Here is a 27,860-nt window from a genome sequence, read left to right as displayed (position 1 = left end):
CTGTTTACGCAGGGCTTTCACCTACATGATCTTCCTACCATCCCAACAGCCCTAGGGAGGCAGGTATATACATTTTTCCCATTTTACAGATGAGGAAACTGAGGCTCAGAGGAAGAAGCTCAATGGTCAGTGCTTTTCTGCAAATCCTCTCTGGAGGGTAGATACTACCAGGGACCCCAGCAGGTGACTGGGCCGCTGAGGGCATTGTTTCTCTTGAACAAAGAACTCATTTCTGGGGGTTGGTTACAGGTCTAAGATACCTCGGGAGGAGGAAGAGAATTGAGATTTTCTGAAACATTTGCTGTACTCCCCAAGTTTTCTGACCCTACCATCTACGATACTCTCTGCCCTCCCTAGAAATTACTCCTTGCTCTGACTTGAAGAATTCAGCGCTTTATTTTAAGAAGAAAAGCTGTTTTCTTCAACTTTCATTTCATCATTCATGTATTCAATCAATCATTTGATAAATATTAACTGACCACTTACTAAGTGCCAGGAACTGAATAAAGTAAATGAAGAGAAACACTCTGACATCTTAGAGTTTATAGTCTCATGGAAGACACAGACAATAAACAAGTACAAACCAACAATTAAACTCAACATTAAATAGTGAGAAGTGCTATGAAGGAAAATGGGGGATGGGGATAGAGAGCAATGGAGGAGGGATGGTGAGAGGGATTACTTCAGAAATGGCAGTCAGCAAAGACCTCCCTGAAGAGGTGGCATTTGAGCAGAGACGAGATGGAAGTGAAGGATGGAGCCAACTGGATATCTGGAAAGAACATTCCAGAGAGACGGAACTCAAATGCAAAGCCCTGAGGCAGGAATGAGATTGGCATATTCTCCAAATAGCAAGGCCAGTGTGGCAGGAACAGCGTGTGGAGGCCATGGCCATCCACTCTTGCCTGAGAACGTCCGGCTTACAATTCAACATCACCTTACAACACTCCTGGGAGCTGCGGGGGGTGGGCAGGTGTGGGTAGGCAGGAGGGATGGGAAGACGAAAGCAGATTCGTTCATTCACTCATCCAACAAATATTTATTGAGTCTCACTACGTTGTGGGCACTGGGCTAACCTCTGGTATAGGAAACAGACATAGTCCCTCCCATCGGGAAGCTTCTGATTGAGCACGGGAGATACACAACAAAGCCAGAAAAAAAAATTGTAGAAATAGAAGTTGTGGTGAAAGCTTTGAAGGAAGCAATGTAAGAGAAGTTGGGCAGAAAGACACTTTGGCCTCAGGGGAGGGGCTCTCTAAGGAAGTGATGTGACAGCAGTATGCCGGAAAGATGAGTGGAGTTACCCAGGGCAAGGATGTGCCTTCAAAGGAGACAGTGTTTGTGACAGCCCTGGCATCACAGGAGGATTCTCCTTTGTCGGAGGAGGAAACAGACCCACGATGGGAGTGAACTGCCCGCGTCATAAGTCAAATGGCCCATGAGTTTCTGCTGCACCAGCAGCTTTTGCTGTTTGCAAAGAACAGATTCTGATTTTTGTGGCATTTAGAAAATAATTGCACTATCTCCACATTGACCAGATGGTAGATGGAGGCTGGGAGACAGGGCCTCAGGGACAGGGAAAGTTGGGAGGAACAGGACTCAGCTGAATGTTGGTAAAGGAGCAGTGGGGGGCAGTGGGCAGGGGTTCAAAGCATCCCACTTTGTTCACTGCACTCCAATCCCAGGTCTGAGGCATGTGAGTCCCATGGTGCTATGCCTCCCACACGTAAGTGCTCAGATGATGGTCTCTGTCAAGGACACAGAGGAAATAGGGTGAATGGAAGGATCCCAGGGCTAGAAACCAAAGGATCTGGGTTTAGATGAAGCTTTGTAACCTGGACAACTCACTTCACCTCTCACCTTTATTTCCTCAACTGTAAACTGGTTGTAATAACACCAGCCCTGGCTACTCTCTGGGATGGTTTGAAGTATATAAACACAATTAACTTAGACAAAATTTCTGAAAAACTACCTAACACTCTGTGAATTGCTGGGATTACTATTTTCTGTGCTTTTCTCTAGCTGTCAGAGTAGGGGGCTGAATGGGAAGTACAAGCTTGTATGCAGGAGGTTCCCATGGACAAGCCTCTCAGTCTCTTTTCCAGCATCTTCCTCTCTGCTCCTTTGGGGACAGGACACTTCAAAATGTTTTTGTGAGGAAAACAAGAATCAGAGCTATAAACTCAGTGAGACAACATAGTGAGACTGGATCAGAGAAATCTGATTTAAAGCCTGTATTAGTCAGCTATTGCTGCATAACAAACACTCCCCTACCCCCAGATCTCAGTGGCAAACAGCAACAGCATGTATTTCTCAATCATGAGTTTGAAGGTCCCCTGGGGCAGCGTTGTTACAGCTTTGTTGTCATTTCTCCTCTCTACGCCTGTTTTCTCATCTGGAAAAAAGAAGTAACACTACCATCTTCACAGGGTCAAGGTGAGGATGATGTTCAACACTTCCTTCTAACTAAAGATACTCTGTGCTCAGGGTACCATCTAAGGTAGGTTATGTGCACCCTCGAGGCTGACTAGTAATCCAAGAAGCAGTTTGACCTAAAACCTCTCACTCTGGGAGACAATGAAGGCCATTGGCTAAGTCAATCAGACTGACTCTCCCCCAATTCAAACCAGAAAGCGAACAAGTCAGTCAAAAGGCACCCACCCAGGAAGAAGAGACACTCTCAAATAAAGACCACACAGGCTTCAAGAGCTGGAGATAAGTTGGCCAGGCCCTGGAGTCACCTCAGTGCCTGATTTCCTCCTTTCTGTTTTAATCTTTAGCCTTCCTATATCCTTCTAATAAGCGTCAAGCTCTTTTTTCTTAAGGAGTCTGGAGTGAGACATGGTTCTTTGCAATCACCGGAGCTGCACATACACAGAGAAGATGCCTGTAAAGTTGCCAGCCCAGAGCTTGGCATGTAATAGATCCTTAGCCACTGGTGACTACCGCTCACTAGTCAGGGAGCTGCTTAAGAGCAAGAGCAGTGAGTGTCTCATTCACCGGGAGTTTTCAAAAAGCCTCTCACATAGAAGATGTTCATCAAATGTTTTTTGGATAGATGAGCAAATGAGTGAATGTCTGTGTCTAAGCCTATAAGGACAGACATCCAAATGACATTCATTCTTTTATCTATACAGCAAACATTTATTGAACATTGGCTTGTTCCAGAGCTTGGGCAAGTGGCTAAGGATACATCCATGAACATGACCACGTCCCTACTCACGGAGGTTACATCTGGTGGGGAAACAGACGATAAACAAGTAAGAATAAAGACACAATGCCAGGTGGGGAAAGTGTTATGACAAAAAAGAAAGCAAAGCAAGGAGAAAGCAATTGGAGGGGGTGGGACTATTTTTAGAATTCTTCATCATCCCTCCAGTGGGTGCTGACTCACTGTGTGGCCCTTGGTTTGCCTGCCTCACAATGGGGGTGCTGTTGAAATGAACGGTCCGGGGGGGCCCTTCCTTAACTAGTGTTCCCAGTTTCTGTGGTTATGCAAGGCAGTGGCTGGAATTCTGCGGCCTCTGGAAACTCCAGGCTGTCATTATCCGGAACTATAGAGAGATTTGCATGGAGTGAGGAAGACCAGAGAGGGTTGGCACCATTCTGGGAGAGAGAGCCCCACGCCCACTCTCTCGGCTGTTCTGAAAATAGTGACCTGATTACCTGTTATTTACTTTGTGTGAGGAGCTTTTGGAGAGAAAGCTCCCCAACTCAAGACTCTTAGTGGGAGACATCTGTGATCATAAAAACGGATATCATGTATGTGCTGGGTATTGTGCTTAGGCACCTTGCTTTCAACATGTGTGGCTTCCGAGTTACTAAAGAGAAAGTGAGGCACAGAGAGGTAAAGTGTCTTGTCTCAGGTCACACAGCCAGGATGATAGCCCAGATCTCTCAGACCCTGAAGCCTTCATCTCCAAAATAAGAGAGAAAGGGGTGTTTGCCCAAGGAGAGAGGCAGATAGAGTGACGGGGGTCTCAGAAGAAGGAGAGAGGAGAGCTAGAAGGAGAAGGTGAGGAGGTTTCGAGAAGCCTTCCAGGAGAGGAGGCATTTGAGCTGGGCCATTGAGGGCAGGATTAGTTGTAGTTTCTTGGGCTGGTCGCCTCTGGACTCTGCACCTCCAGGTATGTACTTGGCCTGGGTTACCTTCAGCCAAGGGGCCTGAGGAAAGGGGGAGGGGCAGCTTCGCCCCAGTTATAGGTCAGGTCTCAGCTCCTTGTTGAGCCACCTGCCGCCTGTTGACTTCCTGAACCACTTCTCTGTGCTTGAAAGGAAGCTGCTGAGAGGATCTGTATGTGTCCATGCCCCCACTCCCCCCAGACTCCTTCCACCTCAGGGCTGGAAAATAAGGAAACAGCACACGGTCGGGGGCATGGACTCGGTACCCAGCGCTTCACCTTATCTCATCCTCCCGACTGCCCAAAGGGGTAGGTCTTTTATCACCCATGTCATTGAGGAGCAAAATGACTTCCAAACTTTCCTCCGACTGGCAAGTGCTGAAAACAAGATTTTAATCAAGAACTTCTGGCCCTAACCTCCTTGTGGATTGTGTTTACTTGGTTATTGTTTTGTTTTGTTTTGTTTTGTTTTACTTCAGTCCCATGTAGGGAATTGGGGACTTCAGTTCAATTCATCAACCTCTGACTAGTACATTTTGTTTTCTGGGAGCCAAAGAAGAACCCACTGAGATGTTTTAAAGGGCCTCAGAGTCTGTTCAAATTGTTTTTAACCTCTTGGGGGTCAGGAAGAGAGAACCTGAAGTTTCTTACCCCAGAAATTTTCACAGAGACACAAACCCTATGGAAGTAGTGACCATCCATGCCCCCCCCCGTCCCCAGCCCACGAAGCACAGGCTAAAACCCCACAAATCTACAAATAACTAAATTCAAACGTATTTCATGGCTTCCGAGAGATTCTCAGAACTTTGAGAAGGTGAAATTAATTTCTTCATTTCAGGAGGACAGGATCGCTTCTGCTGTCTAAACCGGCACTACTCAATCTCTTTTGTTAGTGTGCCCTCCAAATGTTTATTGAAAATTATGTACAGGGCGTCTGAGTGGCTCAGTCGGTAAAGCGTCCAGACTTCAGCTCAGGTCATGATCTCACAGTCCGTGGGTTTGAGCCCCGTGTCGGGCTCTGTACTGACAGCTCAGAGCCTGGAGCCTGGCTTTGGATTCTGTGTCTCCCTCTCTCTCTGACCCACCCCTGCTCATGCTGTCTCTCTCTCTCTCTCTCTCTCTCTCAAAAATAAAGAATTAAAAAATTTTTTAAAAATTAAAAAAAAGAAAATTATGTACTTCTGATGCATTTTTTAGTTGACAGCTAAACTTTTTCAACCAAAGTTTTTTTTTTTAATTTAAAAAAATGTTTATTTATTTTTGAAAGAGAGAGACACAGGATGTGAGTGGGGGAGGGGCAGAGGGGGGGAGACACAGAACCTGAAGACAGGCTCCAGGCCCTGAGCTGTCAGCACAGAGCCCTACGCGGGGCTCGAACCCACGAACCGTGAGATCAGGACCTGAGCCGAAGCCGGAGCTCAACCTACTGAGCCACCCAGGCTCATTGGATGAAGGCCACCCCTTCATCCAAAGTTTAACGAGTTTTAAAAGTTCTAATTTTTGACATATTGTAAATTCATACACTCACAACTAAATGTCTATGTTCTTTTATAATTTTCTTTTTTTTAATGTTTTATTTATTTTTGAGAGAGAGAGAGAGAGAGACAGCTTGAGCAGGGGAGGGTCAGAGAGAGGGGAGGACAAAGAATCTGAAGACAGGCTCCAGGCTCTGAGCTAGCTGTCAGCACAGAGCCCAACGCAGGGCTCGAACCCACAAACTGCGAGATCATGACCTGAGCCGAAGCCAGATGCTTAACCGACTGAGCCACCCAGGCGCCCCCTATGTTATTCTTTTAAGTGTATCCCATTGAATGAACCTTAGCAATTTGAAGCTACAATTATCCATTTAAAAAATACATGAACAGGGGCATCTGGATGATTTAGTGGGTAGAGCATGCCATTCTTGATCTTGGGGTTGTGAGTCTGAGCCCCATGTTAGATATAAAGATAATAAATAAATACATAAAAGACGAATAGGCTCTTCTCTAATGGAAACTTTACATCTTTCTTTTTTTCTATTCAAACTCAAATTTCCACTCCATGTTTTACCACATAAAAATTTTACCATACGGGGCACCCAGGCGGCTCAGTTGGTTAAGTGTTAGACTCTTGATTTTGGCTCAGATCATCATCTCATGATTTGTGAGATCAAGCCCCTGGACAGGCTCTGTGCTGACAGTGTGCAGCCTGCTTGGAATCCTTTCCCTCCCTCTCTCTCTCTCTGTCCTTCCCTTGCTCTCTCTCAAAATAAATAAATAAACTTAAAAAAATTTTTTTTACCATTTTTTTTTTAAATTTTAAGTAGGCTCTCACCCTATGGGGCATGCTCTACTGCCTGAGCCAGCCAGGTGCCCTACTATAATGTTCTTTTTTTGATGCTTAAATAGCTAATTAATAGCTCTATCATATTTCTCTGCCTAAAAATATATCTGTGAATTGGATCATTATTTTACCTTCTAGGACCATAAGACTAGGTATCATTAATTTTCTATCATTATAATTATCATAAGGATGTATTTGATCAGGGCGCTTGGATGGTTCAGTCTTGATCTCAGATCCCAAGTTCAAGCCCTGCTTTAGGCTCTGCACTGGATGTGGAGCATACTTAAAATTTTAAAAATTCAATTGATCAAAACAATGTAAATATACTACGATTTTTTAAAGTCCTAAAAACAGTGCACCTGGGTGGCTCAGTCAGGTGAGCATCTGACTCTGGATTTCATCTCAGGTCATAGTCTTCCAGTTTGTGGGTTTGAGCCCCCTACCCCCACCCCGCATCAAGCTCTGTGCGAAGCCTGCTTGGGATTCCGTCTCTCTCTCTCTGCCCCTCCCCTGCTTCTCTCTGTCTCTCTCAAAATAAATAAACTTAAAAAAAAAAAAGATATATACCCTTCCTCCAAAAGAAAAAAGTCCTAAACACATTTTTAATGGTTTGATTGAAATATAACTGAAATGAAATAAATTATACATATTTAAAGTGTGCAATTTGACATGCATACACTTGTGAATCCAGTTCTACAAATTATGATAAATAATTCTTAAACAGGGGCAATGTTTCCTTACCAAGTAGTCATGTGTCCCTAGATGAATATTGTATATTCAATGTGAGATGGGCTTTAGCAATAATTTTATTCCTACTTTTAATTTTTTATAGCTGTCAATCAGTAGTGTGCCAAAGCAAGATTGTACAGGTTCAATGTTTAGGCAATTTGTGGGTGGTATAGGCACCTTTGGTAACATGACCATTACTAAAAATTAAATCTTATAAACTTACAATTATATAAACTATATTAAAAACAAAGGAAATATATACTCAAAACTCATCATTTCCTAATTACTTCACTACATTTTATTGTTATCTATGCCCTTGATATTATTCCCACCGATTATTTTGCACCGTGTGTGACAGAAGGATTACTCATCTCTAACCAACTCTGTGTTTAGTGACGTCACATTGGTAGCTTGCAATCAGCTACGGTGGGAGTATTTATACCGCAGAAATTGGCAAATGGTACAGATTAGCACTTCCTACTTTCCCCAACTCATTGCTGAACATTTACCAGCGCACCACTGCGAAGAAGTTGCTGGGAATGAAAGGAGTTTCGTTACAGCGATGTGTTGACAGATAACCAACATCGCATAGTGATCTATCATCAAAAATTGTTTTTAGCGATCCATGTACTGACAATTAGATTAGGCCCTCCTTCAGTTGTGGAAAAGCAAAGATTGCGAAATCCATGTGACTTGCAAAAGGAGTTCTTATTCTGACATGAAACTCACTCATTTTCTCAGTTTATTTCTCAATCCTAAGGAAGGGTAATGAGTGTAGCTGGAAAAAAATTGCTTATCTTTAAATCCGTGGGGAAAAATATGATCGGCATTTGAAGCTTGCTTGAGTGCCAAGGATCTTTGCCCTACATGAGATTTTTGTCCTTTGATGATAATTAAGGGAGGAAAGAGGAGAATTCACTCCCAACTCTACTTCACAAAGTATATGAATTCACAGTATCCCAGCAGAGGCCAAAACATCCTGGTTATGAGGCTATGCTTCTGCCCTAGAAAGAGACATGTAGAAATCAATCAGGGCGAGAGGTAAGTCTAGGTGCCTTAGGTACTTTGATTGATTATCATAGGATGCTTCCTGCTAATAATTCCAACAGTTACTGTACTTGGGGTCTGTACTTGGGGGCCTGAGAGGATTACCATCCCCAATCCTACCCTACTTCTTGGGAGGATACTGGGGTAAGGCAGACACACAACTTTCTTTTATTATTTTTTAAGTTTATTTATTTTGAGAGAGAGGGAGGGAGGTAGAGAGAGAGAGAGACAGAGACGTAGACAGAGACAGAGACAGAGACAGAGAGAAAGAATCCCAAGCTGGCTCTGCGCTGTCAGCGCAGTGCCTGATGCAGGGCTGGAACTCATGAACTGGGAGGTCATGAGCAGAAACCAAGATTGGGACACTTTACCAACTTAGCCACCCAGGCCCCCCACAACTTTCTTTAAGAGAAGGGTGGCAGTAGATCTGAGACAGACTTGCAGACTCGTTCTCAGATCAAACTTTTTTGAAATTCAAAATCAGGAAACCAAATCCCTTAAAACAGGTCAGCTGTCCTAAAACCAAAAAGTTTGCCCATTGGTTGTTTTCGTTCAGCTTGCTGCTAAGAATGGTTTTAACATTTTCAAATGGTTGGGGAAAAAAATCAAAACAAGAATGATATTTCATGACACGTGAAAATTATATGAAATACACATTTCACTGGTCCATAAATCCTGTTTTATTAGAATACAGCCACTCTCTTGTATTTATAGCTGCTTTTGAGCCCCTGTGTTAGAGTTAGAGTAATGACTAAAACATTTAGCTCTTTACAGAAATATTGTGCAGACCCCTTAAGGCTCCGCATGTTCACGTCCGACTTGGAATATCTTCCTTCTCCTTAGAAAGGAGTGTACCGGGTTTGAGGAGCGCGGGTCTAAACTGAAGACCCTGGGCAAGTTCTTCCTATACGTGGCCTCAGTTTCCCCAAGTATGAAATGGGTTAGAGGCAGTGGTCTGGGGGGGACATGGGGGCGGTGACTCTATCTGGCGGCAAATCAAAGAAATAAAGGGGACAAGGACTCGGGGTGAGCGCGCGCCTGGCGGGTCCCTCGGGGTTTCCAGCCGCGTGGGCGGGCCCAGCGCCCCGAGGCCCAGCTTTCGCAGGGGAATTCCGGGAGGGGTGCGGCGGAGGGGCGGGGCGAGGCGGGGCAGGGGCCGGCCGCCGCTTATAAGTGGGGCGGCGCGCCCGGCCCGACCACTCGCCTGCGCGCCCTCTGCGGACCGCCGTGCCATGGCCTCCGCCCGCCTGTTCGCGCTGCTGCTGCTCCTCGTGGGCGTCCCCACCGCCGCCGCCGAGTCGGTAGGTGCTTGGAGATCCCCGGAGGGTGGCCTGGTGCCTCCTTTGTTCCTGGGGGCCTGGGATAGGGGGTGCTCAGGGGTCTGCGCCGCCTTCCACTAGACGCCGAGGCCGGGGAAACTTTGCTGGAAAACTTGGCTCCCGGGTCACGGGGAGGCTCCGGGCCGGGGTGGCTCCCGCGCACGAATGTGCGCCCCAGCCTGTTGCTCTTCGCGCCTCCCCTGGCCTCGGCCCCACCGCGCGCTCTAGGCTCGGACGTGACTAAGCCGGTGTCACCTCTTCAACACCCTACCCCCCCCCACACCCTCGCCCTCCCCCGGTGATCTTGGGGCCCTGGATCCCCCTGCACGCCCTACGTAAGCGCCCAGAGCGGCGGCTCTAGAATCCGATAGGGCCTGGGTACGAGGGGCAGCGTACTTGGAAGGGGAAGGGGGGAGGGCTGTGCGGAGCCTCGTTTCGTACACCGGGGAGTGAAGGACTGAGCCCTGACCTCAGGTCTGGCCCCAGCCCTGTCGCTGGCTTGTAATTCTGGGTAAAGCCTTGTCTCTTCTGAGTCTCAGTTTCCCCATCTGTACAACGGGCAGGAGGGAACGCGGCAGGAGATGGTCAGTGCCTCTTTAGCGTCCCTACAAAGTTGGGACTCTGATCTTCCAAGGGCAGACGGGAGGGATGGTTTGGACTCAGCACTTCACCAAGAATCGAGTCTCTGCTTTCTTTAAGAATGCTGTTTATTTCTGCTGAATTGCAAAAGGGAAATTGGAGTACCCACCCTGAGTAGGGGGAAGGGGAAAGGGGCTGGGGGACAGAAGGCCTCAGTGGCCTTGAGAAGCCCTCCTTCTCACTGCCCTCGGGTCCTTGTCCTAGTTTACAAAGCCCTGGGCCACTAGAAGCTCCATTCATCCCCACCACCAGTGTTGGGGGCGGGAAGGGTGGCAATCTCATCCTGGGAACTTGGAGGAGCAGGAGTCACTGGGAGAGTCTGTCTGTCCCCAAGAACCCCAGCTTCGTTACCCCCTTCATTCCCTTAACGAAGCCCCCCTTTTTAGAGGGAGCAAGTCTGTGGAGTTGAATCATTGTTCATTTTTTGATGGGGCACCTGTTTCTCTGGGCTTGGTTAGGGGAAGTCTTATCTGCCTGGCAGGCTTTTTTTGAGGAATCCGTGAGACCCAGAGAATAAACCACCAGCACAACAGCTGACCTGCAGTGATGATAGCAAACATTTAGCGCTGATGGTATGCCTTATGGTGTTCTAATATCGCCCTGTCACCTTGCTGAATTCTGAAAACAACCCTGCTGTTTACAGTTCTTAAATTGGTCCTGAGGCTGAGCTTAGCTGACTTACCCAAGGTCACACAGCTAATCAGGGGCTGAGTCATTCAAATTTAGGCCACTGGGCTTCCAAGTTCCTGCTCTCAGGGTAAGCTGCAGTGAGATGCTTTCTGAGTGGTGGCCCTGAATCTGTTGAGATTTGGGGCTGGCTGGCCTCAAGGAATTCTGAGGTGAAAGGAAACAGGGGCCCAGAGTGAGGCGATGACTGCCCCGGACTAAGGGCATCCAAACCAAAAGGTTAGTGTCTGAGCCAAGACTCCAACCTACACCTGCGCTCCCTGGGCCAGTGCCCTAAATTAGGCCCTGAGAGGTGTGTTGAGTCCAGCAGCTGGGGAGCCCTCCAGAGGAATGCCACATTGGGTCCTGGTGGCCTGGACAGTGGGGGGAAAAGAAAGACCCAGGAGGTGGTGAGGTCACTGCATGGGCAGTCACATGGGCAGGCTCCGTTCAGAGGCTGCTGAGTCTGTGGGTGCTTCAGGGTGAGGAAGAGACAGCTGTGTCCTGGCGGCGGTCACAGTCAGAAGGATACGGTTTGGGGGAGGGCCGCTGTGTCTGCCCTGGCACGATGACCCATCAGCTGGGGGAGAAGTAGGCCCTGAGCAGCTGCTTCCTGAGAGGTGTCTGGCTCTCATCCTGACCTCAGCACTCCCCTTCCTGGTAAATGTCAGGGACCTTCCACCTCTAATTGGGTCATAGGGCTTCCCCTTTTGCCTCTGCCGCCCCCTTCCTTCCAAGGTTGTGGCCAGAAAATCAGACCATAGTTGGATCCGTTATTGGAGGCCCGCCTTTTTCTTTTTGCAGGTGGAGAAAATAGGCCTCCGGAGAAGGGATTTACTAATTGTAGTTATGAGGTGCTGAGTTTTCCACATGCTGGGTCTGGGGCATTTTATCCTCACACACACACACACACACACACACACACACGCGCGCAAAACCCCAGCACGTGGAGATTATATTATGCCCACTTTACAGATGAGGGAACTGAGGTCCCTCTCCAGCAGTGCTATTGAGGCCCTCTCCAAGTTTTAGGTTTAAACCAAAGGCCTGCTCTCCCCTTGGGCGATACCCTATCCCCACCCCAGGGGCTTGGTGCCGCACGTTTTGGGAAGGGAACCCAGGCGGGGTAGACAGCCTCTTCTCTGGCGGGGCTTGCCATCCCAAACCAGTTCTTCCTGTCCAGCGGGGAGCATTCCCCTGAACTGCCTTCTGCCACTCCTTCCCTGGCCGATGAAAGGCAGCCCTGTGTTGGGAGCTGGACCCCTCCAGAGGTGTTGCTGCCCAGGGTCACAGCCTGCTCAGGTGGCAGCAGGCCCAGTGGGGTCTGGGGAAATGTACTTTAGCTTAGAGATGTTTTTGGTCTCCTTGATTGCACTGAGGTGGGGGTGGGGCAGAAGCCCAGGGGCCTAGGACCCTTGCATGGTCCGTGAGAGCTCTGTGGAATTCTTAAAAGCCCAGAGAACTACTAAAGAATATATTTTGGGCCATGGTTTGGAGGGTTCTGTGAGGTTGACGTCCCCCATCTGTAAAAGGGGGTTTGAAACAAATGACCTTGAGTGCCCTTTTTAGCTCAAGTATTCTATTAATGATTAAATATCTACTCTTGAAATTTCTTTAATGTTTTTTAAATTTTTATTTATTTTTGAGAGACAGAGAGAGATAGCGTGAGCAGGGGAGGGTCAGAGAGAGAGGGAGATACAGAGTCTGAAGCAGGCTCCAGGCTCTGAGCTAGCTGTCAGCACAGAGCCCGACGCGGGGCTCGAACTCATGAACCATGAGAGCGTGAACTGAGCGGAAGCCAGCTGCTTAACAGACTGAGTCACCCAGGAGCCCCAAATGTCTACTCTTTGAAAGGGGCTGTAGAAACCCTCCGCACCTAAGGCATTCCCTCCCTTGAAGAAACTTAAAGTTTGTGAGAGAATTAAATATACCACACCAAATTCCGAGTCTCACCCCCTCTCCATCCCCAGCACACACCCCACTTCCACCCATACACACCCAGGGGGGAATTCTACCCTATTCATCTTCAGCGAAACACTTGTCCCTTACTTAGTACCCAGGAAATGTTCGCATGAATGAGTAAATTCACGCACTTGTAACTTCATTCTAAAGGATGCATTGAGGTTATTTATCACTAATACGCATGCCTTCCAGGGAAACTGTGAGGCAGGTTTTATTATCTCCACTTATACAGGAAACTGATGATCAGAGGAAGGTAGTGGCTTGGCAAGGTCAGAACCAGGTCTCTCTGATAATACAAGGTGTCTGGTTTGAGCGTCCTCCGAGAACATTCCAGATGAGAAATTCTGGCTGGGTTTGAAGGCAGATACCTTGGATTCTACTTCCTGAATTGGAAGCAAATATGCCCTATCTCTGGATCTCAGTGTCCCCAGCTCTGTGATGAGGTAGGCCAAAAGCCCTCCAAGGGTCCTCCCTGCCCTGAAAATACACTGGTGGGGGGAGGGGAGCTTTCTTGGCCTTCTTGGTAAAGAACCTAAAGGAGTGGAGAAGCAGGGGGGTGGAGACATTCAGCTCCTGCCATCCCCAGCTCCTGGAAACAGAAGGCCTTTGCAAGGACTTGGAGTGCAGGGCGCCCTGAATGGGGAGCTGGGAGGGCCAGGCTGGGCTTCCCGCCCCAGTTCCCTGTTGGGAGGAATTGGCTGCTAGTTGTTCTCAGCCTCCTGGACTGGGGGGTGTGATTTCCAAATGACCATTTAAAATTGGGGGAAGGGGCTGGACTTGGGCCTGTGAGTCACTGGAGGAGAGCGGTGGCTGGCCTGAGTCACCCATTTCCTTTCAGCCTCCTGGCTAGTAGGAGGACTCTGGTGAGGGTGTTGGAAAAGGCTTCAACACCTTGTCCCCTGAGAGCCGATTAGAGACAGTCAGCGTCTCGGTGTCCAGGGCCTTTGAGGGGATGCCCAGGAAATGCTAGTAGGAGGCTTCGGACTTTCCAGGCGCCTTGTCCTTGTAGACTTTGACTGGGTGTGAATTCCTCCAGTCTTCTGTTTCCCTTAAAGCAGCACTGGAAGCTGCCCCTGCTTTGAGCTCCCAGAGCAAAGCCGACATGTAGTCCAGATGGGATTGGACCCCAGGAGTGTCTGATTTTTCTGAGGCCCCCCTCTCTCCCCTTACTTCCTGGAACCCGCAGGAGGGCACTGGAACAGTGACTTGGAGCTAGGCAGACCTAACTTCAGAGGTGCGAAGGCCACCTCTTCCTAGCTACATGGCTTTGGCCATGTCACCTGGGTCCCCCCAGCCTCTGCTTCCTGGTGGGCAAGAACATCAGGATTGCGGTGGAGCTGGTAGGAGGGGGACAGGGCTGCCCTGAGTGCCTGGCAGGGAGGCCTCGTCCTGTGTGACATTCCTATCCCTGCCAGCTGGCCCTGTGCTTTGGAGGATCCCACTCCCCCCCGCCCCCCACCATACCTGGGGCCCCTAGAACACTTTCTTCCCTCCCCCCACCCCCACCCGCAAGGTGGGAAGGGAGGAGTTGAGGGTGGGGCGGATGGAGTTCAGATCTCCTGTTTGTTTGTTTTAGAAGTGGGCTGTTTGCTAATTATCAGATGGGTTTATATTTAAACAAGAACTAGTTCTCAGCAGCCCCACCCCTCCTGCCGGGATCTGTAGGAAACCTTTGCTGAGCAGTTTGCAGCCTGCAGGGCGATTGCGGGGGGGGGGGGGGGGGGGGGCGGTTGCTCAGAGTCGGGGACCACCTAGGCACTGCCCAGAATGAGGTCACCCTTCCTGAGCTGGAGGGGCAGAGTTTCTAGTCCCACGGAGGCTGAGTGAATTGCAAGTGTGGAGGGAGGTGTGATGGTGGGCAGGAAGGATGGTGTCTGGGGGCCGGTTTTCACACACTTTGAGTGCACAGTGCCTGGAGACAGAGGAGAAGGCCTGTGTCAACAGTTGGGGCCGAATCAACTCCAGGAGGACTAGAGACCTGGCTTCTTGAGCTGGCTTGCCATAACTCACTAGTGACCTTCAGGCGCTGTCCTGCACCCGGCCAGGCCCTTTGGCCCTGTCTGCTGGAGGCAGGGTGACTGGAAGTGGGTACATTTCCCAGCCAGAGAAACTTGAGTCACCAGCCCAGCTCTGCTGCTCACCCCAGGACACGCAGTTGGTTAATAAGTCACTTCATCGATGTGTCCTCTAACAAAACACCTGTGTCACTCAACTTGTAAAGTGTTTGGCAAACTTGTAAAGTGCTCGCTCGATTTGGGTTTATCCTCAGCGGCGAGACCAGGGTTCTTAACCTGGCGGATGTTGGCTTCAGGGAGGTGCGCATGCTAAAAAATGTAAACCCCGGGTTACAGTTCTCGGGGTCCAAAACTTTTCATCCTTACCCAAGAGCGCCTGGGAGTCCCCAGGAGATCGCTCTGTGATTTGAACAGTTCTTTCCAGCTTTGGCCTTCTACAATCCCCCCCTACCTATTCCTGCTACATTTCACCCACTCTGTGCCCCTGGTTTCTCACCACCCCCACCCTTTGGTCAATCCCTCCTACTCAGCTGCCCCCCCCCCCCAATCCTTATTCTGCCTCTCTCCTCCCCTGCCTGCAGGCCCAGAGCTCTGCTGCCCCAGTTTTCTCTGGCAGTAGAGAAGGCTGCTAGTCAGGTGACACCTGGGGTAATGGAAAGGGGAGGCAGGGAGAGGCTGGTATGTGTGGAAACAGTGACTTGGTGGAGCCTGCCGGTTGCAGCCAGGCCTATGGGACTGGCGGTGCCACTGGAACCTCAGGGCGTGGGGGCAGGGATGACCTGCGGCCGGTCACAGAGAGTGGGGACACTCCTCCCCCGGGGGAAGACCAGCTGGGAGACGTCTGTGGGACAGACTGACTCTGGAGCAGTGGCTTCCCTGAGTCGGGGTGTGGGGGCAGGGGGGCAGGGCAGGGAGGCTGGGAAGGGCCAGGAAGCCAGCACCCAGGGCTGATCTAATCAGCCGAGACAAGGCTATCGGCTCTGCTCCTGAGAACACGGGAGGCTTGTTTATGTCCCGCCCGCAGATCCAGCGGGGACTTCGGATCTGCTGCCTAGATTACATCCCCAGCTTCAATGCACCTCTGTCTCTGCAGCCCTCCGGGAGCCAGCCCCCTCCTGGCTGTCTCCAGTGGTAATCGGAGCAGTGCCCAGCTTGGTTACCAGGCCTCGAGACAGAGGGAGGCTTGTCTCTTTCTGAACAGTCTTTTACAGGTAGGGAAACTGAGGCCCAGGGAGGGAATCTCCCAAGGTCCACCTAGGAGTTAGTGGCAAGGGTGCTGCATCAGCTGCTGGCAGGGGGATGGCCAGAGCTGCAGTAGCTCCCACCTCTGCCCCCATTCTTAGCTGGCACCCCAGGATCCTGGAGCCCTCACTGTGGAATGGGCTGCCCTGGGAGGGTGGGGGTTGGTGAAAAGTTGGCTGCTGGCCGTGCCAGGCCTGGCTTGGCTCCTGAGTGATTGTGTTTGGAGTAACTCGACCTTGGAGTGGGCAGAGCTGACATTCGAACCCCCACCCTAGCCCCACCCCTACTCCCAGATCTGGCTTTAACCCTTCAGTCACCAGAGCACCAGGTTGTGGATTGGTGTGTGGTTTCTTATTGCCTTCTGGATATTGTTTTCATCCCCAGGGCAGGTCAGGAAATACCCTGGGAGTACAGGTCCTTAAGTAGAATGTCAGGCATCTCTGGTCACTGCCATTTGCTCCTTTTGGAAAAATACAGCAGAGTTTTCTCTGCCTCTATCTTCTTAGGACAGGTGTTCCAAGTGGTGCGACCTTGAGCAGGTCTCTGCCCATCTCTGGGTCCTTTGCAGTCTCCAGGGACCTGATTGGTTGTTGGAAAGTCTCTGGTCTCAGAAGCAAAATGAACACTCATTATAGGATTAGGTCCCATCATGATTTGCAACCCCCCACCCCCACCCCCTGCCACCCACTGACCACCTTTCTAGCAATGGAACTGCTTCTACAGCTTTTTCCAGGTCTCTCTGACCTTTTGGTCACTAATCCCTTTAGCCAGAAGGAAGGCAGGTGGGGATTAATAATAGCTACTACTCAATGAGCACCTGCTGTGTACCAGGCCATATGCTGGGTCCCTTGCACACAACTGATGCATTTCACCTAATCCTCCTCATCCTGCAGGGTGCTCCTAGCCCTGGTTACCAAAAGAGAAAACTGAGGGTTCAGGCTTCAGTATACCCCAAGGCTCCTGGAGTTAGGAAGTGGCCATGGCCAGACTGCGCTTTGCTGGTGGGGGTCGTGGGTTTCTGGTGAGGTGTAGAGCTCTGATTGTGGCTCATCCTGGGGGATATTTGACCCTTCAAAAAAGGAGGGGCAGTGGGGGAAGGCAGTGAGCACCAACAGCCCCTTCTGGGGATCTCCTGTCAGGATAACTGGGGGCTTTAGTATTGCCACCCCCCTGTTTAATTTGGCTTTTCCCAGTTGTCCTTCTGGTCTGACCTCCTGAAAAAGGTCAAAGGTACCCCTGACCCTACCTCTGCTGGGGAAGGGCCTGGGGCAGGGGTGGGTGTAGGGGGTAGGGGGCAGGCTCTCCTCCCTCTTTTCCTCCCACCAGCTCTCGATTTAACCAGGCCTTGACCCTGAGCTCTCTGGTACCCCAGCCAAGTTTTTGTGCTTTTGTTTCAGCAATATCACTTTCACCTTTGTTTGTTCCCTGGTGGAGCCTGGCCTGGCACTGTGGGGGTGGGGTGGAGAGGTGACTCGTGGGTGGCAGTGAGAAGTCTGGTTGTAGCTGAGGCATGGTCTTGAGAAAGATCTAGGTTCAAATCTCAGCTCTGCTGCTTTCTAGTCATGTGACTTTGGATAAATGACTCCCCCGCACCTCGGTTTCCTGCAAGGTTGGACAGAGAGCATGTTCTAAGACTCTCGTGCCTGTCAAATGAGTTCATCAAGAGAAGAGTGCGGCGTGGCGCCTGGCACGTCGTGGCTATGTCAGCCAGTCACCGCACCTGGTGCCTTTCCCTGGTGACTGAAGCTGTAGGGCTCTGGGGTGGGGTTGGTGACCTTTTCCTAACTTCTTTCCATGCTTCTAGCGTAAGGACTGGATGCGGAATATGGCTGTACTGTCAGCTGTGGCCTGTGGGTTTGCCGAGACCCTTTTGTTTTGCAGCCAAAACCCTTGAAGCAGGGAGGGAGGATGACTCCAGCCTGGAGCCAGAAGACCTAGGTTCTAAGTCCAGCTCTGCCGCCAACTGCTTGGGTGACCTTGGCAAAGTCCCTTGTCTTTTAATCTGTTTGCCGGGTTACAAAATGAGACCATCAGGCCCAGTGGCCTTAGATACCTTCTGTTGGCAGGTGTTAGTTCCTTTAGAACAAACCAGCACCCACCCTCTCTTTAGAGGATAATCTGGGGAGGCATCCAGCATCTCTGGCCCCAGGCACTGACCCCAGGCGTCCATACACTCCGGGGTAGACAGGGTCTGTGGGACCCAGGCCCACTGCCTTATTCACCTGGTGATTTCCGTTGTGCTCTGTGAGAAGGGAGGCCTGAGGGCCCATTGAGCGTGCACACACACGTGAACACGTGTTCCTCGGGCAGGGATAGGGTGAGTGGAGAACAGGTGGGGTAAGCTCAGCTGGGAGCAGGGTGGGGTCCCTCTGATCAGGGCTGGGTTTGGCTACTGGGTGGCCTGGTGGCTTCTTCAAAGCCACCTGGACTGAATGGGTTTTGTCTGCAAAGTGGGTGAGGCAAGGGAGGGCTGTTGGCATGCCCTACCCCTCCCCACCTATGGATATGAAGGGATGCTTGTCCACAGTCCCATGGAGTTTGGTGCTCTCTTGCTGGCCTCACCTTAATGGGTTCCCACTGGAGGAGGGAGGCAGGGGCAGAGAGAAGGCTTCCAGAGTTAAGAGGATTTGCTTTCCTGTGTCCTCTCCTGAGCCTCCCCATCCCAGGCCCTGGGACTTGTGACTTGCTGGAGAAAGAAAGGTTGGCTCCTCTAACACAGCCTTGAGAGCCCCGGAAGAGGTATGTGACAGGGTCTGATGCTGCCATGCCTCTGGCCCCTGGTGCAACCTTAGACAAGTCGTGTGGCCTCTCCGGGAACCTGGTGTAGAAAGCAGCAGGGGTGAGGGGTCTCCAGGCGATCCCTAAGAGGGCTGAACTGGGAGTGAATCAGGGTTTCCGTGCTCCCTGGCTCCCGGGGCCTCCTCACCACACCTGCCTGCTCTCTTAGCCTTCCTTTAGCCGCAAGTAGTAACTCTGAGCCAGTCCGCATGCTCATGCCAGGAGTTGTTTCGAAACACCCCATTAACACTTTCAGGGACCCACATTCCGTGGCTCCTCAGGACGGGGGGGGGGGGGTGAGGAGGGTCTCCTCCTGAAACCACCCCGTGTTGGGACCCCAGCCCCTGCCTTAAGGACTTGGAGCTCAGGCTCCCATGGCCAGTGTGGTCTCCAAGGTTGGCCGACAAGTGGCCGAAGTCCCTTCGTTCTCTCCTGGGCTCGATTTGACCTCCACTCACCAGGGCTCTCTCCTAGTTGGGTGGTCAGGCCCTCTGTGGACATGTGTGTTCGTGCACGTGTTCTTTTTTCTGTGTGGTTGAAAGCTCAGGTGACCTGTACCTGGATTCTGGTCCAGTGTGGCCACTTTCTGCCAATGTGACCTTGGGCAAAAAAGATTTATCAGGGGGACCTACTTCATGCTAAGTGCTTAGGAGGTCCTGCTCTCTCAGAATCTGGGCCTGGGGGAATTTGCTTTGCAGCAGGGATCTCGCCCTAGGGACAGTTTCGCAACCACCCACCCGGAGCCCTCCTGAGCTGCCAAACTAAAGCCACAGGCACGGGGCTGTGGGGCTGTGTGCGGGGGCTGGAATTCCAGCACTAGGAGCTCAGCAGCTCCTGATTCCGGAGTCATGAAGTCATCCCCATCCGGGGCTTAACCCCTTCTGGCTCCCCACCCCTGTGCGTGCCAAGTATTCGGGGAAGATTCTTCCATCCGGTGGAAGAGGGCTGCGTGCCCACCGCCTTCTCCCTGGTCTGACCCTGCTCCCTTCCGGGAATCCGACACAGGCCCTGGCGGGGGTGGGGGGTGGGGGGGCGCATGACAGTCAGGTTCTGCCGGCCTCTCCTCGGAAGCCAGCGGAGGAAGCCCAGGAGGAGCCTGGGTCTCGCCTGCCCTGGTTACCTTGTCCTAGAAACAGATAATTCCTTCTTGGGCTCCCCCATGTCCCTGGCTGTCTTCCTCTGGTGAAGGACAGCCTGGAGCAGTCAAAGAGAGACATGACCTGGCCTCTCTCTCCTCTGAGCTGTGCAGCTAACTCAACCATATGACCTTGGGCAAGTCACTGCCCTGTTCGGGGTTCGAATTGTCTTAAATTCTGTGAGTTGGAAGGGACAGGCCTCCCTGGCTTCGGTAGCTGGTGTTCTGTGGTTCTGAGCGGAGCACCGGTCTCCTCCAGGCAGGGGCTTTGGGGAAAAAGAGGAGAATGTTTTGAGGAGGGCTGTGTATGGAACTTCCATTGAAACCCTATCTCTTTTGGCAAAAGTAGACACTTTAGTATTTGAGTTAATTAACCAAAAAAAATGACCTCTGCCCAGCACTGGTGTTCTGTGGGAAGCCTTCCCCCCGAACTAAGGGGAATGGTGGTGAGCATTCTAAATGCTTCCTACCCTCGTGAGCTCCGGGGATGGGAACAGAGTAGCTGATGTACTTGTAGGACCTTGGGAGTCTTTGCCTCTCCGGACCCTGACACTTTGCTTTGGAAAGCTTCTCAATGGAAGTAGGCTTAAGATTCTGCTGTGATGTGACAGACTCCCGAAGGGTAGGGGCTGAGGACATTTGTGGGTGATGGAATGGATCGTGCCTCACCCTGTGCTGGTACAGACCAGAGCCTGTGGGAGATGCTTCTAAAGCTAGGGGAATGTGTGCGTGTATTTGTGAGTCAGTGGGGCTGTGCAGCACCTGGCCCGAGGCCTCCCTGAGGTGTGGGGGAGCCAGCTCTGTCCGCCCCAGCCCAGTCTGACTCAGCTGGGAAAGGCGTCCTGGACTGGGAAAGACCAGGGCCAGCAGCCCTCTCCCTGTCACAGGTGAGCCAGTGGTGACTGTGTCTGCACCCAGGAACCCTGGAGCGGCCCGCCCTCCAGCCCATGTGGCTGCTGCGGTCAGGCAGCCTGATGCTGAAGCCTCCCTTCTTCCACCTGCTGCTCGTGTCAGAGGGAAATGCCCGGTTTCCCTGGTTGCAAAGTGAGGTTGAAGACCTGCCTCTAATAAGAATAGGGAGTGGTGCATAGTAACTGCTTATAGTAAATAGTGCCTAGTAGTGTTTGGTGTTCTGATTATTACCAGTGATTTTTTATTAGCCCAGGATGGGAAAGAGATTTGCCTAAGGTCACACAGCAAGTTAGAGAGCCAGGAGGGGTGCCAGGTGACTTTCCAGCACCCCAGGCTACCTAATGGAATGCCTTCTCCCGTGCCTTTCGGGGCTCAGGGACTGTTGCCAAGCACCAGGGGTCCACTGATGTGTCCTCAGAAGTGGCTGATGTAACTCCTTTTTTCACCCTAGATCCGAGAGACTGAAGTCATCGACCCCCAAGACCTCCTAGAGGGCGGATACTCTTCTGGAGCCCTTCCAGATGATGAGGATGTCGGAGGGCCCGGGCAGGAGCCGGATGACTTGGAGCTGTCTGGCTCTGGAGATCTGGGTATGGAGGGTGGGGTGGGCAGGCTTGGGGTCATGGGGCTGGAGGGAAAGTGGCCTCACAGACCATAGTGGGGTGAGCTTGTCTTGAGACTTGGATTTGTGTGGGGGTTTTCCAACAGAGCTCCTCTCCTCTCAATAAAGGGGAAACAAAAGTAACTATCCAGTGTTTTCCACTCTCTGGCAGCCCTCCTTGGGCGGGTTATTTGTTGCTTTGAGTTCATTTTGTAGCTGTAGGTTTTCTGAGCACCAGCCTGGACCTGTCTGCCCGTGGCTGGGGGCCTGGTGGGGGTGGGGCTGGAAAGAACTGATAGTGTTTTCTTCTTTTGAAAAGAAGGGCCAGCTCCAAAGCCTTGGAGCATGTGTGGGCAGAAGTGTGGGTGGAGAGCCAAGAAAGAGCCCCTGCTTCAGAGGGAGATGGGAAGGTGTGAAGGGGCCCAGCGGGGGCAGACCAAGGACCAGGGCAGGTTCATGGTCTTCTGTAACACTCTGGCCCTGGCTCCTGGGCCACACAGAGCTGCTGAGAGGCATGCCTTCTCTGTGCAGGATGGTGTGACGATTTGAAGTTTGAGCTTTGGCGTCCCATAGTCTTGAGTTCAAACTGCCTCTCTGTGACCTGAGCCTTGGTTTCCGAATCCGTAAAATAGTGAATCAGCGAACTGGGGATTGGACTGAATTAAAGCTCTCTTGGCACATACTAGGCACTCTAGAGTCTTCTCAGAGGAAGCCCTCAGGAATCTTGTTCAAATGTAGACTCTGATTCAGTGAGCTCTGAAATTCTGCGTTTCTAACCAGTGCTAGGCCCCTGATCCAGACATTCCAGAGCAAGGGTTTGGAGCTGACAAAGCATCTCTGCTCAGCGACCTGCCTAGCATTCTTGTGAAAGAGCTAGGGAATAGGGTCTTGGGAGCCCCATTTTACAGATGAGGTGACTGAGGCTGGGGTGGGAATGGTCACTTACTGTACACTGAGCATTTGAGGACTGCTTGTAAGATAGGACTCCCACCAGCCATGGCTGAAGAAGGAGAAGATTCTTTAAGGATAAATGGCCTCATATTCACACAGCTTTTCTGACTTTACAGATGGCTTGGAGGACCCCAAGATCTTCCCCGAAGTAATTCAACCCTTGGTGCGTAACTAACATGCTTCTGCCTCTCCCCCACTTGCTCCTCTCTTGACACCTATTGAGGGGCCCATAAGTGAGGGTCTGACCTCACTCTGCAAGAAAGCTTATATTTGTGGCCCTGGCTCCTTCAGGGCAGGCACCACTGTGGGTCATGGCCATCCGTCTTCCTGGGATGGTCACTCTCAACACTTAGATTGTTTCCAGCCCCTTTTCCGTGCATTTCTAGGCATTTCTCAGCATTAATATCAAATTACATACATAGTCTTGTCTGCTGCTGTTTTCACTTAAAGTGGACAGGAGTTTATTTCCTCATATAATTAAACGTTCTTTTCCATTTCTGTAGGCTACATAATAATCATTATTTTCTCCTTATTGATGGGAAAGCTGTTTATGATTTTTCGATACTCTAAAATTACACCACCACCCTAGGCATCTTTCACTCAAGTCTCTGGTTAGCATCGTGGAATAGAGTCCCAGCGGCAGAGTTGCTGCCTTCAAGGGCAAGCGCTTTCCAAAGTTTTGCCACACGGCCCTCCAGGATGGCGGTTCTAGAACACCCACTGACCGGCAGTGAGTGGTAACGCCGGCTTCTCTGTGCCCTCGGTCACATGATTCATTCCTCACCGGGGACAGATCCACTAGACAGGTTGAGGGGAAGCATTTGATAGGCCGATTGTTGAGAGGCTGGTGCTGAATTCAGCTCCAGGACCACATGGTTCAGCCAGCAGGCTGGCAGAGGCAGACTCCCTCCCTGGCCGAATGCTCCTGTCCCTGCCCTGGGTCCCTCCCCAAAGCTGAGTATTTATCTCTCCTCCTTCCGCCCCATCCAGGTGCCTCTGGATAACCATATCCCTGAGAGGGCAGGGCCTGGGAGCAGGGTCCCCACTGAACCCAAGGAGCTGGAGGAGAATGAGGTCATCCCCAAGAGGATCTCACCCTTCGAAGGGGACGAGGATGTGTCTAACAAGGTGTCCATGTCCAGCGCTGCACAGAACAGCAGCATCTTCGAGAGGACAGAGGTCCTGGCCGGTAAGGGCCTCACAAGATACTTTGAAGCGGGTGGAGGACTGGGAAACAGTGCTGCAGATAGCCAGGCAGTGGTGGCGCATTGGGCTTCTTGGTGCCCCTTCCTTCTAGACACTGGGTGCCCTGAAGTCTCGAGGACTACACCTTCCTAAGGGTGGCTCCGACTGGGTGAGCGGCCAGGTGGAGGGCACGGAAGAATTGCCTGTCAGAGTCTTTTAAAGAACAGCTAGGAGTCAGTCACTTGCCTTAAGTCCTGTCTTGGTTTCATAGGCTGGGGTTGCTACCTAGGGAGGTTAACTTCCCTCAAAAGTGCAGAGACGCCTTTGGATGGGGCTGGTTTCCCTTCCCTCCTTGCTGCTCTGTCACTTGACAGCCTTGTGATCTTGGCTGAGAAGCTTTCCAGCCTCAGTTGAGGATGCGAGCCTCCGTTTCCTCCTCTGTAAATGGGTACAGTGCTGCCTTCTTGGGTTGGTGGGATACCTCCATGAAAATTAGAATCTGAAATAATATCGGCAAGCTGTCAAGGGCTTTTCTGATTGGTTGGTGTCATCTGTCAATGAATCTTCACGGACTCTTCATCCTACAAGAGTGTGACAGATTAAGAACAGAGGCCTTGAGAGGCGCGGCGTCTGGGCTGACGCGAGAGCCGCAGGGCTCGTGTCTGTGGTGTGCCGTTGTGGTGGCAGCCGCATCCCGGGCTGGGGCTTCAGGAACGGCCCTTTCAAGCCTGGCCGTGGGGCCTTTAGCTGGGGCGGTGACTGCTTGCGCTCTCCTTCCCGGGCAGCTTTGGGGTCTCCATAGGGAACTGTCTTCATGGCCAAGTGTTCTAGGCCAAGGGCAGGTCTTCATGGACCAGCAGGTTGAGTGGACGCCCTGGGCCCAGTCTGGGTTCCTCCTGGCTCTAAGCAGCCACAGGCCAGCTGGGCCAACACCTTCGGGGGGTGGGGGTGGAGGGGGGGCTTGAGGTACAAGGAAGGAGCCCTGTGTCCTGCCCCCACCCAGGACACATAAAGGGCCTGGCCTACAGTTTACAGATAAGGTTCTCTAGGAATGTAACCCCAGGGTGACTTTGGGCCCAGCCCAGCCCTGACCCTAGCCTCCTCAGACCCGAGTCCATATTCTTTCTACTTTTCCTTCGCTACTTTTTGTGCGATGTGAGAGGGGTGGCGGTGGTGTCAGAACTAGAGGAGCCCCTAGAGACCACATAATCTTAAACCACAGAGTTTCACTTTGAGCTGGCACATGTGGGCTTAGCATACGGTTTTGCTTTCACCAACAAAGGGTTCTGCTGCTTTTAAAGAAAACTTTAAAAAAACCACCCATCTAGTCCAAGCGAGTATGTCTTATATGCGTGGGGAGACTGAAGCCCAGAGAAAGCAGACCACTTGCTTGGGTCCCACAGCAAGAGACAGGACCAAAGCCGCGTCATATCTGAAATCCTGCGGTTGAGAATCATCCGAGCATGAGAGCTTCACGCGAGAAGTTACGCTGTTGTGCTAGTTGGCACCTGAACGGCACCTGGGGGTTTCTCAAGGGCTTGCCGGGTGCCGCCCGCTCCGTGTGCCCCCCTCGCGGAGTCTCCGCAACCTCTCAGACACGGTGGCTGGCTGTACTCTTACAAGTAAGGAAACTGAGGCCCGGAGATGCCAAATCACTTGTCCAAAGTCACAAAACCAGGCGTTCGTGTTCGAACCTAGGAGCAGTGACTTTTGAGACTGTCCATGACCCTTGACTTTGTGGGGTCCAGGTCCCAGCACAGTCCTAGTAGAGGAGGGTCATCAGAGGGAAAGGTGATAAAAACAGGAATGGGGTTGATACCTTCTTCCAGGTGCCTTTTCTACTATTTCCTGGGGATACGTTGTTGCTGTTTTAGCTGAGTTTTAGCTAAGAGAGAACCTTACTGGGCTCCCCTGTGCCACTCCGCCCCCATTCTGTGCATGGATCTGGAGTGTGCGCAGGGTGGGAAATTAATCTTTTTAGCCTTAGGAAGACCAAATTAGAGGACTCGGTCTGCCGCAGCAAGGACTCTGAGATATCCCTGTCCCCTCAACAAAGAGGAACGAGCCCTTCAGGTGGCCTGGCATGATGTAGAACAGCTGCAGGCCCGAGGTTAGCAGCGCAGAGCGGCCTGACACGAGCAGGTGCCCTTAGGCAGTGCCTCTCTGAGCTGAACCATGAGTGTCATGTATTAAGCACTCACTGTTGTGCCAGGCCCAATTCAGGGTGCTAGGGGCACGGATCATAAACCCACAAAGGTTTACGGCTCCTGAGGACTGAGTATACACTGTGCATTGTTCTAAGCACTTCGGGTGGATTAATTTACTTAATCCTAGGACAGATGTGTGAGAAAGGTACTTTTATTTCCGCTCTGCAGCGAGAGAGATGAAGGGACTTGCCTGATCATACAGCCAGTGACGAGTAACAGGAGTGGGTCCTGGGCCTTAACCACCAAGCTGGAAACACAGGAACGTAAACCAGTAGGAAACTGTCAGTGGCGTGGCAGCCTGGCCACGCCACTCCGTTAGAGCTGTGAGCCGTAGCGTACACCTGTGTGTCTAGGGGAGGTGCACACCTGTCGCTAGATGGGGAGGCCTGTGTGGGTGTGTGCACACAGCCAGCTAGACCGTGCACTGCACTGAGGCCCGCGCGCTCGGTGCATCTAGGCGGATTTTCAGGCCTGCAGATTTGCTTGCTCCCGGCTCAGGTTGTGCCAAGTGGTTCCTGGGGCATCAGCCTGGTGTCTGGAAAGTGCCTGGCTGGGGACCCCAGCAGGCGTGGGTTGGAATGGTGGCTTTGCCACTGTGGCACCATGGTCTTTGGTGATCTCCAGTGACCCCCTCGCTCATTCATGAGATCATGCCGAGGACAGGTAACAGCAAGAGTGATGATGTCTAGTTGTAAGAGAGCCGGTGAGGCGCCTGGGTGGCTCAGTAGGTTGGGTGTCCAACTTCAGCTCAGGTCATGATCTCACGGTTTGTGAGTTTGAGCCCTGTGTCAGGCTCTGTGCTGACAGCTCGGAGTCTGGAGACTGCTTTGTATTCTGTGTTTTCCCCTCTCACTCTGTCCTTCCCGTGCTCCTGCTCTGTCTTTCTCTCTCTCTAAAAATAAATAAACATTAGAAATTTTAAAAAGGGGTGCCTGGGTGGCTCAGTCAGTTAAAGCCTCCGACTTCGGCTCAGGTCATGATCTCACGTTCGTGGGTTCGAGCCCTGCATCGGGCTCTGCTGACAGCTCAGAGCCTGGAGCCTGCTTCAGATTCTGTGTCTCCTCTCTCTGCCCCTCCCCCTCTCATGCTCTGTCTCTCTCTGTATCAAAAATAAATAAAACATTAAAAAATAAAAAAAGAAAGAAATTAAGAATAAAAGAGCCGGCTAGCAGGGGGTGACCGTGTTCCCGAGGTCCTGACCCGCAGCTCTCCACTTCCCTCCCTCTGCAGCTCTGATCGTGGGCGGCAGCGTGGGCATCCTCTTTGCTGTTTTCCTGGTCCTGCTGCTCGTCTACCGCATGAAGAAGAAGGACGAAGGCACCTATGACCTGGGCAAGAAACCTATCTACAAAAAAGCCCCCACCAACGAGTTCTATGCTTGAAGTGCCCTCCTGGGTACCCTGGCTTGGACCTCAGCGGGGAGGGAAGCCACGAAGGATTTTGAAGGGTGGACATGAGGGTAGGGGGAGGGCAATCTAACTAACACTGACCTGTCAGCATCTCCAGCTGTGATTATGTCAGAAGAGGCACCGCCTTCTGTTCCTGCCTGCCTCTTCTTGATTCTCTGGGCCTCGATTGTCCCGGCAGAAAAATGGGGTTACACCTGGCCTTGCTGAAGGCAGGTGTGGGATTCGATCATTTCTTAATCTTCCACTTTACAATGGGGGCCCAGCTTAGAGCCTGTACTGAGCATGCCTGGTCCAGAGCCCCTCTGAAGCTGGAGCTCGGCCCCCAGTGGCCTTCTCCCTCCTTCTTGTGAAAAGGAGCTGGGGGAAGGACCTAGAACCATCTGCACCTTGATGTGTCCATCACAGGGCACTTGTGACCACACTACAGGAGTCTGTGGTATATACTTTGGGCCATTCTCGGCTCTTTCAAGTGACTTTTGGAAATCAGCCTTTTTTATTTGGGGGAGAGGGTGGGGGAAAGAGCTGAAAGTTCATACTGAAGTGGATTTGCAAAGTGTTTGTGAATCGACTTTACACGGGGTATGTTTTTTCTAATGGTTCATTCCTTGATGCAGAGCCTC

General features: G+C 51.5%; 1 protein-coding gene across 1 annotated transcript; it reads left to right on the top strand.

The window, feature by feature from the left end:
• Positions 1-9,409: 9,409 nt before the first annotated feature.
• On the top strand, positions 9,410-27,374 carry SDC4 (syndecan 4). Its single transcript, XM_029918024.1, has 5 exons — positions 9,410-9,520; positions 21,339-21,477; positions 22,556-22,602; positions 23,430-23,628; positions 27,062-27,374. The coding sequence occupies exons 1-5, from the start codon at positions 9,452-9,454 to the stop codon at positions 27,211-27,213; spliced, it is 606 nt and encodes a 201-aa protein (XP_029773884.1). The 5' UTR covers positions 9,410-9,451; the 3' UTR covers positions 27,214-27,374.
• Positions 27,375-27,860: the final 486 nt, after the last annotated feature.

The sequence above is a fragment of the Suricata suricatta genome, chromosome 12, assembly GCF_006229205.1.
Source record: "Suricata suricatta isolate VVHF042 chromosome 12, meerkat_22Aug2017_6uvM2_HiC, whole genome shotgun sequence".
Lineage (NCBI taxonomy): Eukaryota > Metazoa > Chordata > Mammalia > Carnivora > Herpestidae > Suricata > Suricata suricatta.
Note: the sequence above shows the minus strand (reverse complement) of the source record. Positions and strands in the feature narration are given on the sequence as shown.

Bases quoted from the DNA above. Each gene is read 5' to 3' on its own strand.
- SDC4 (XM_029918024.1), top strand. From the start codon at position 9,452: ATGGCCTCCGCCCGCCTGTTCGCGCTGCTGCTGCTCCTCGTGGGCGTC. The intron at 9,521-21,338 runs GTAGGTGCTTGG...TTTTCACCCTAG, and splicing joins CCACCGCCGCCGCCGAGTCG to ATCCGAGAGACTGAAGTCAT. The intron at 22,603-23,429 runs GTGCGTAACTAA...CGCCCCATCCAG, and splicing joins CCGAAGTAATTCAACCCTTG to GTGCCTCTGGATAACCATAT.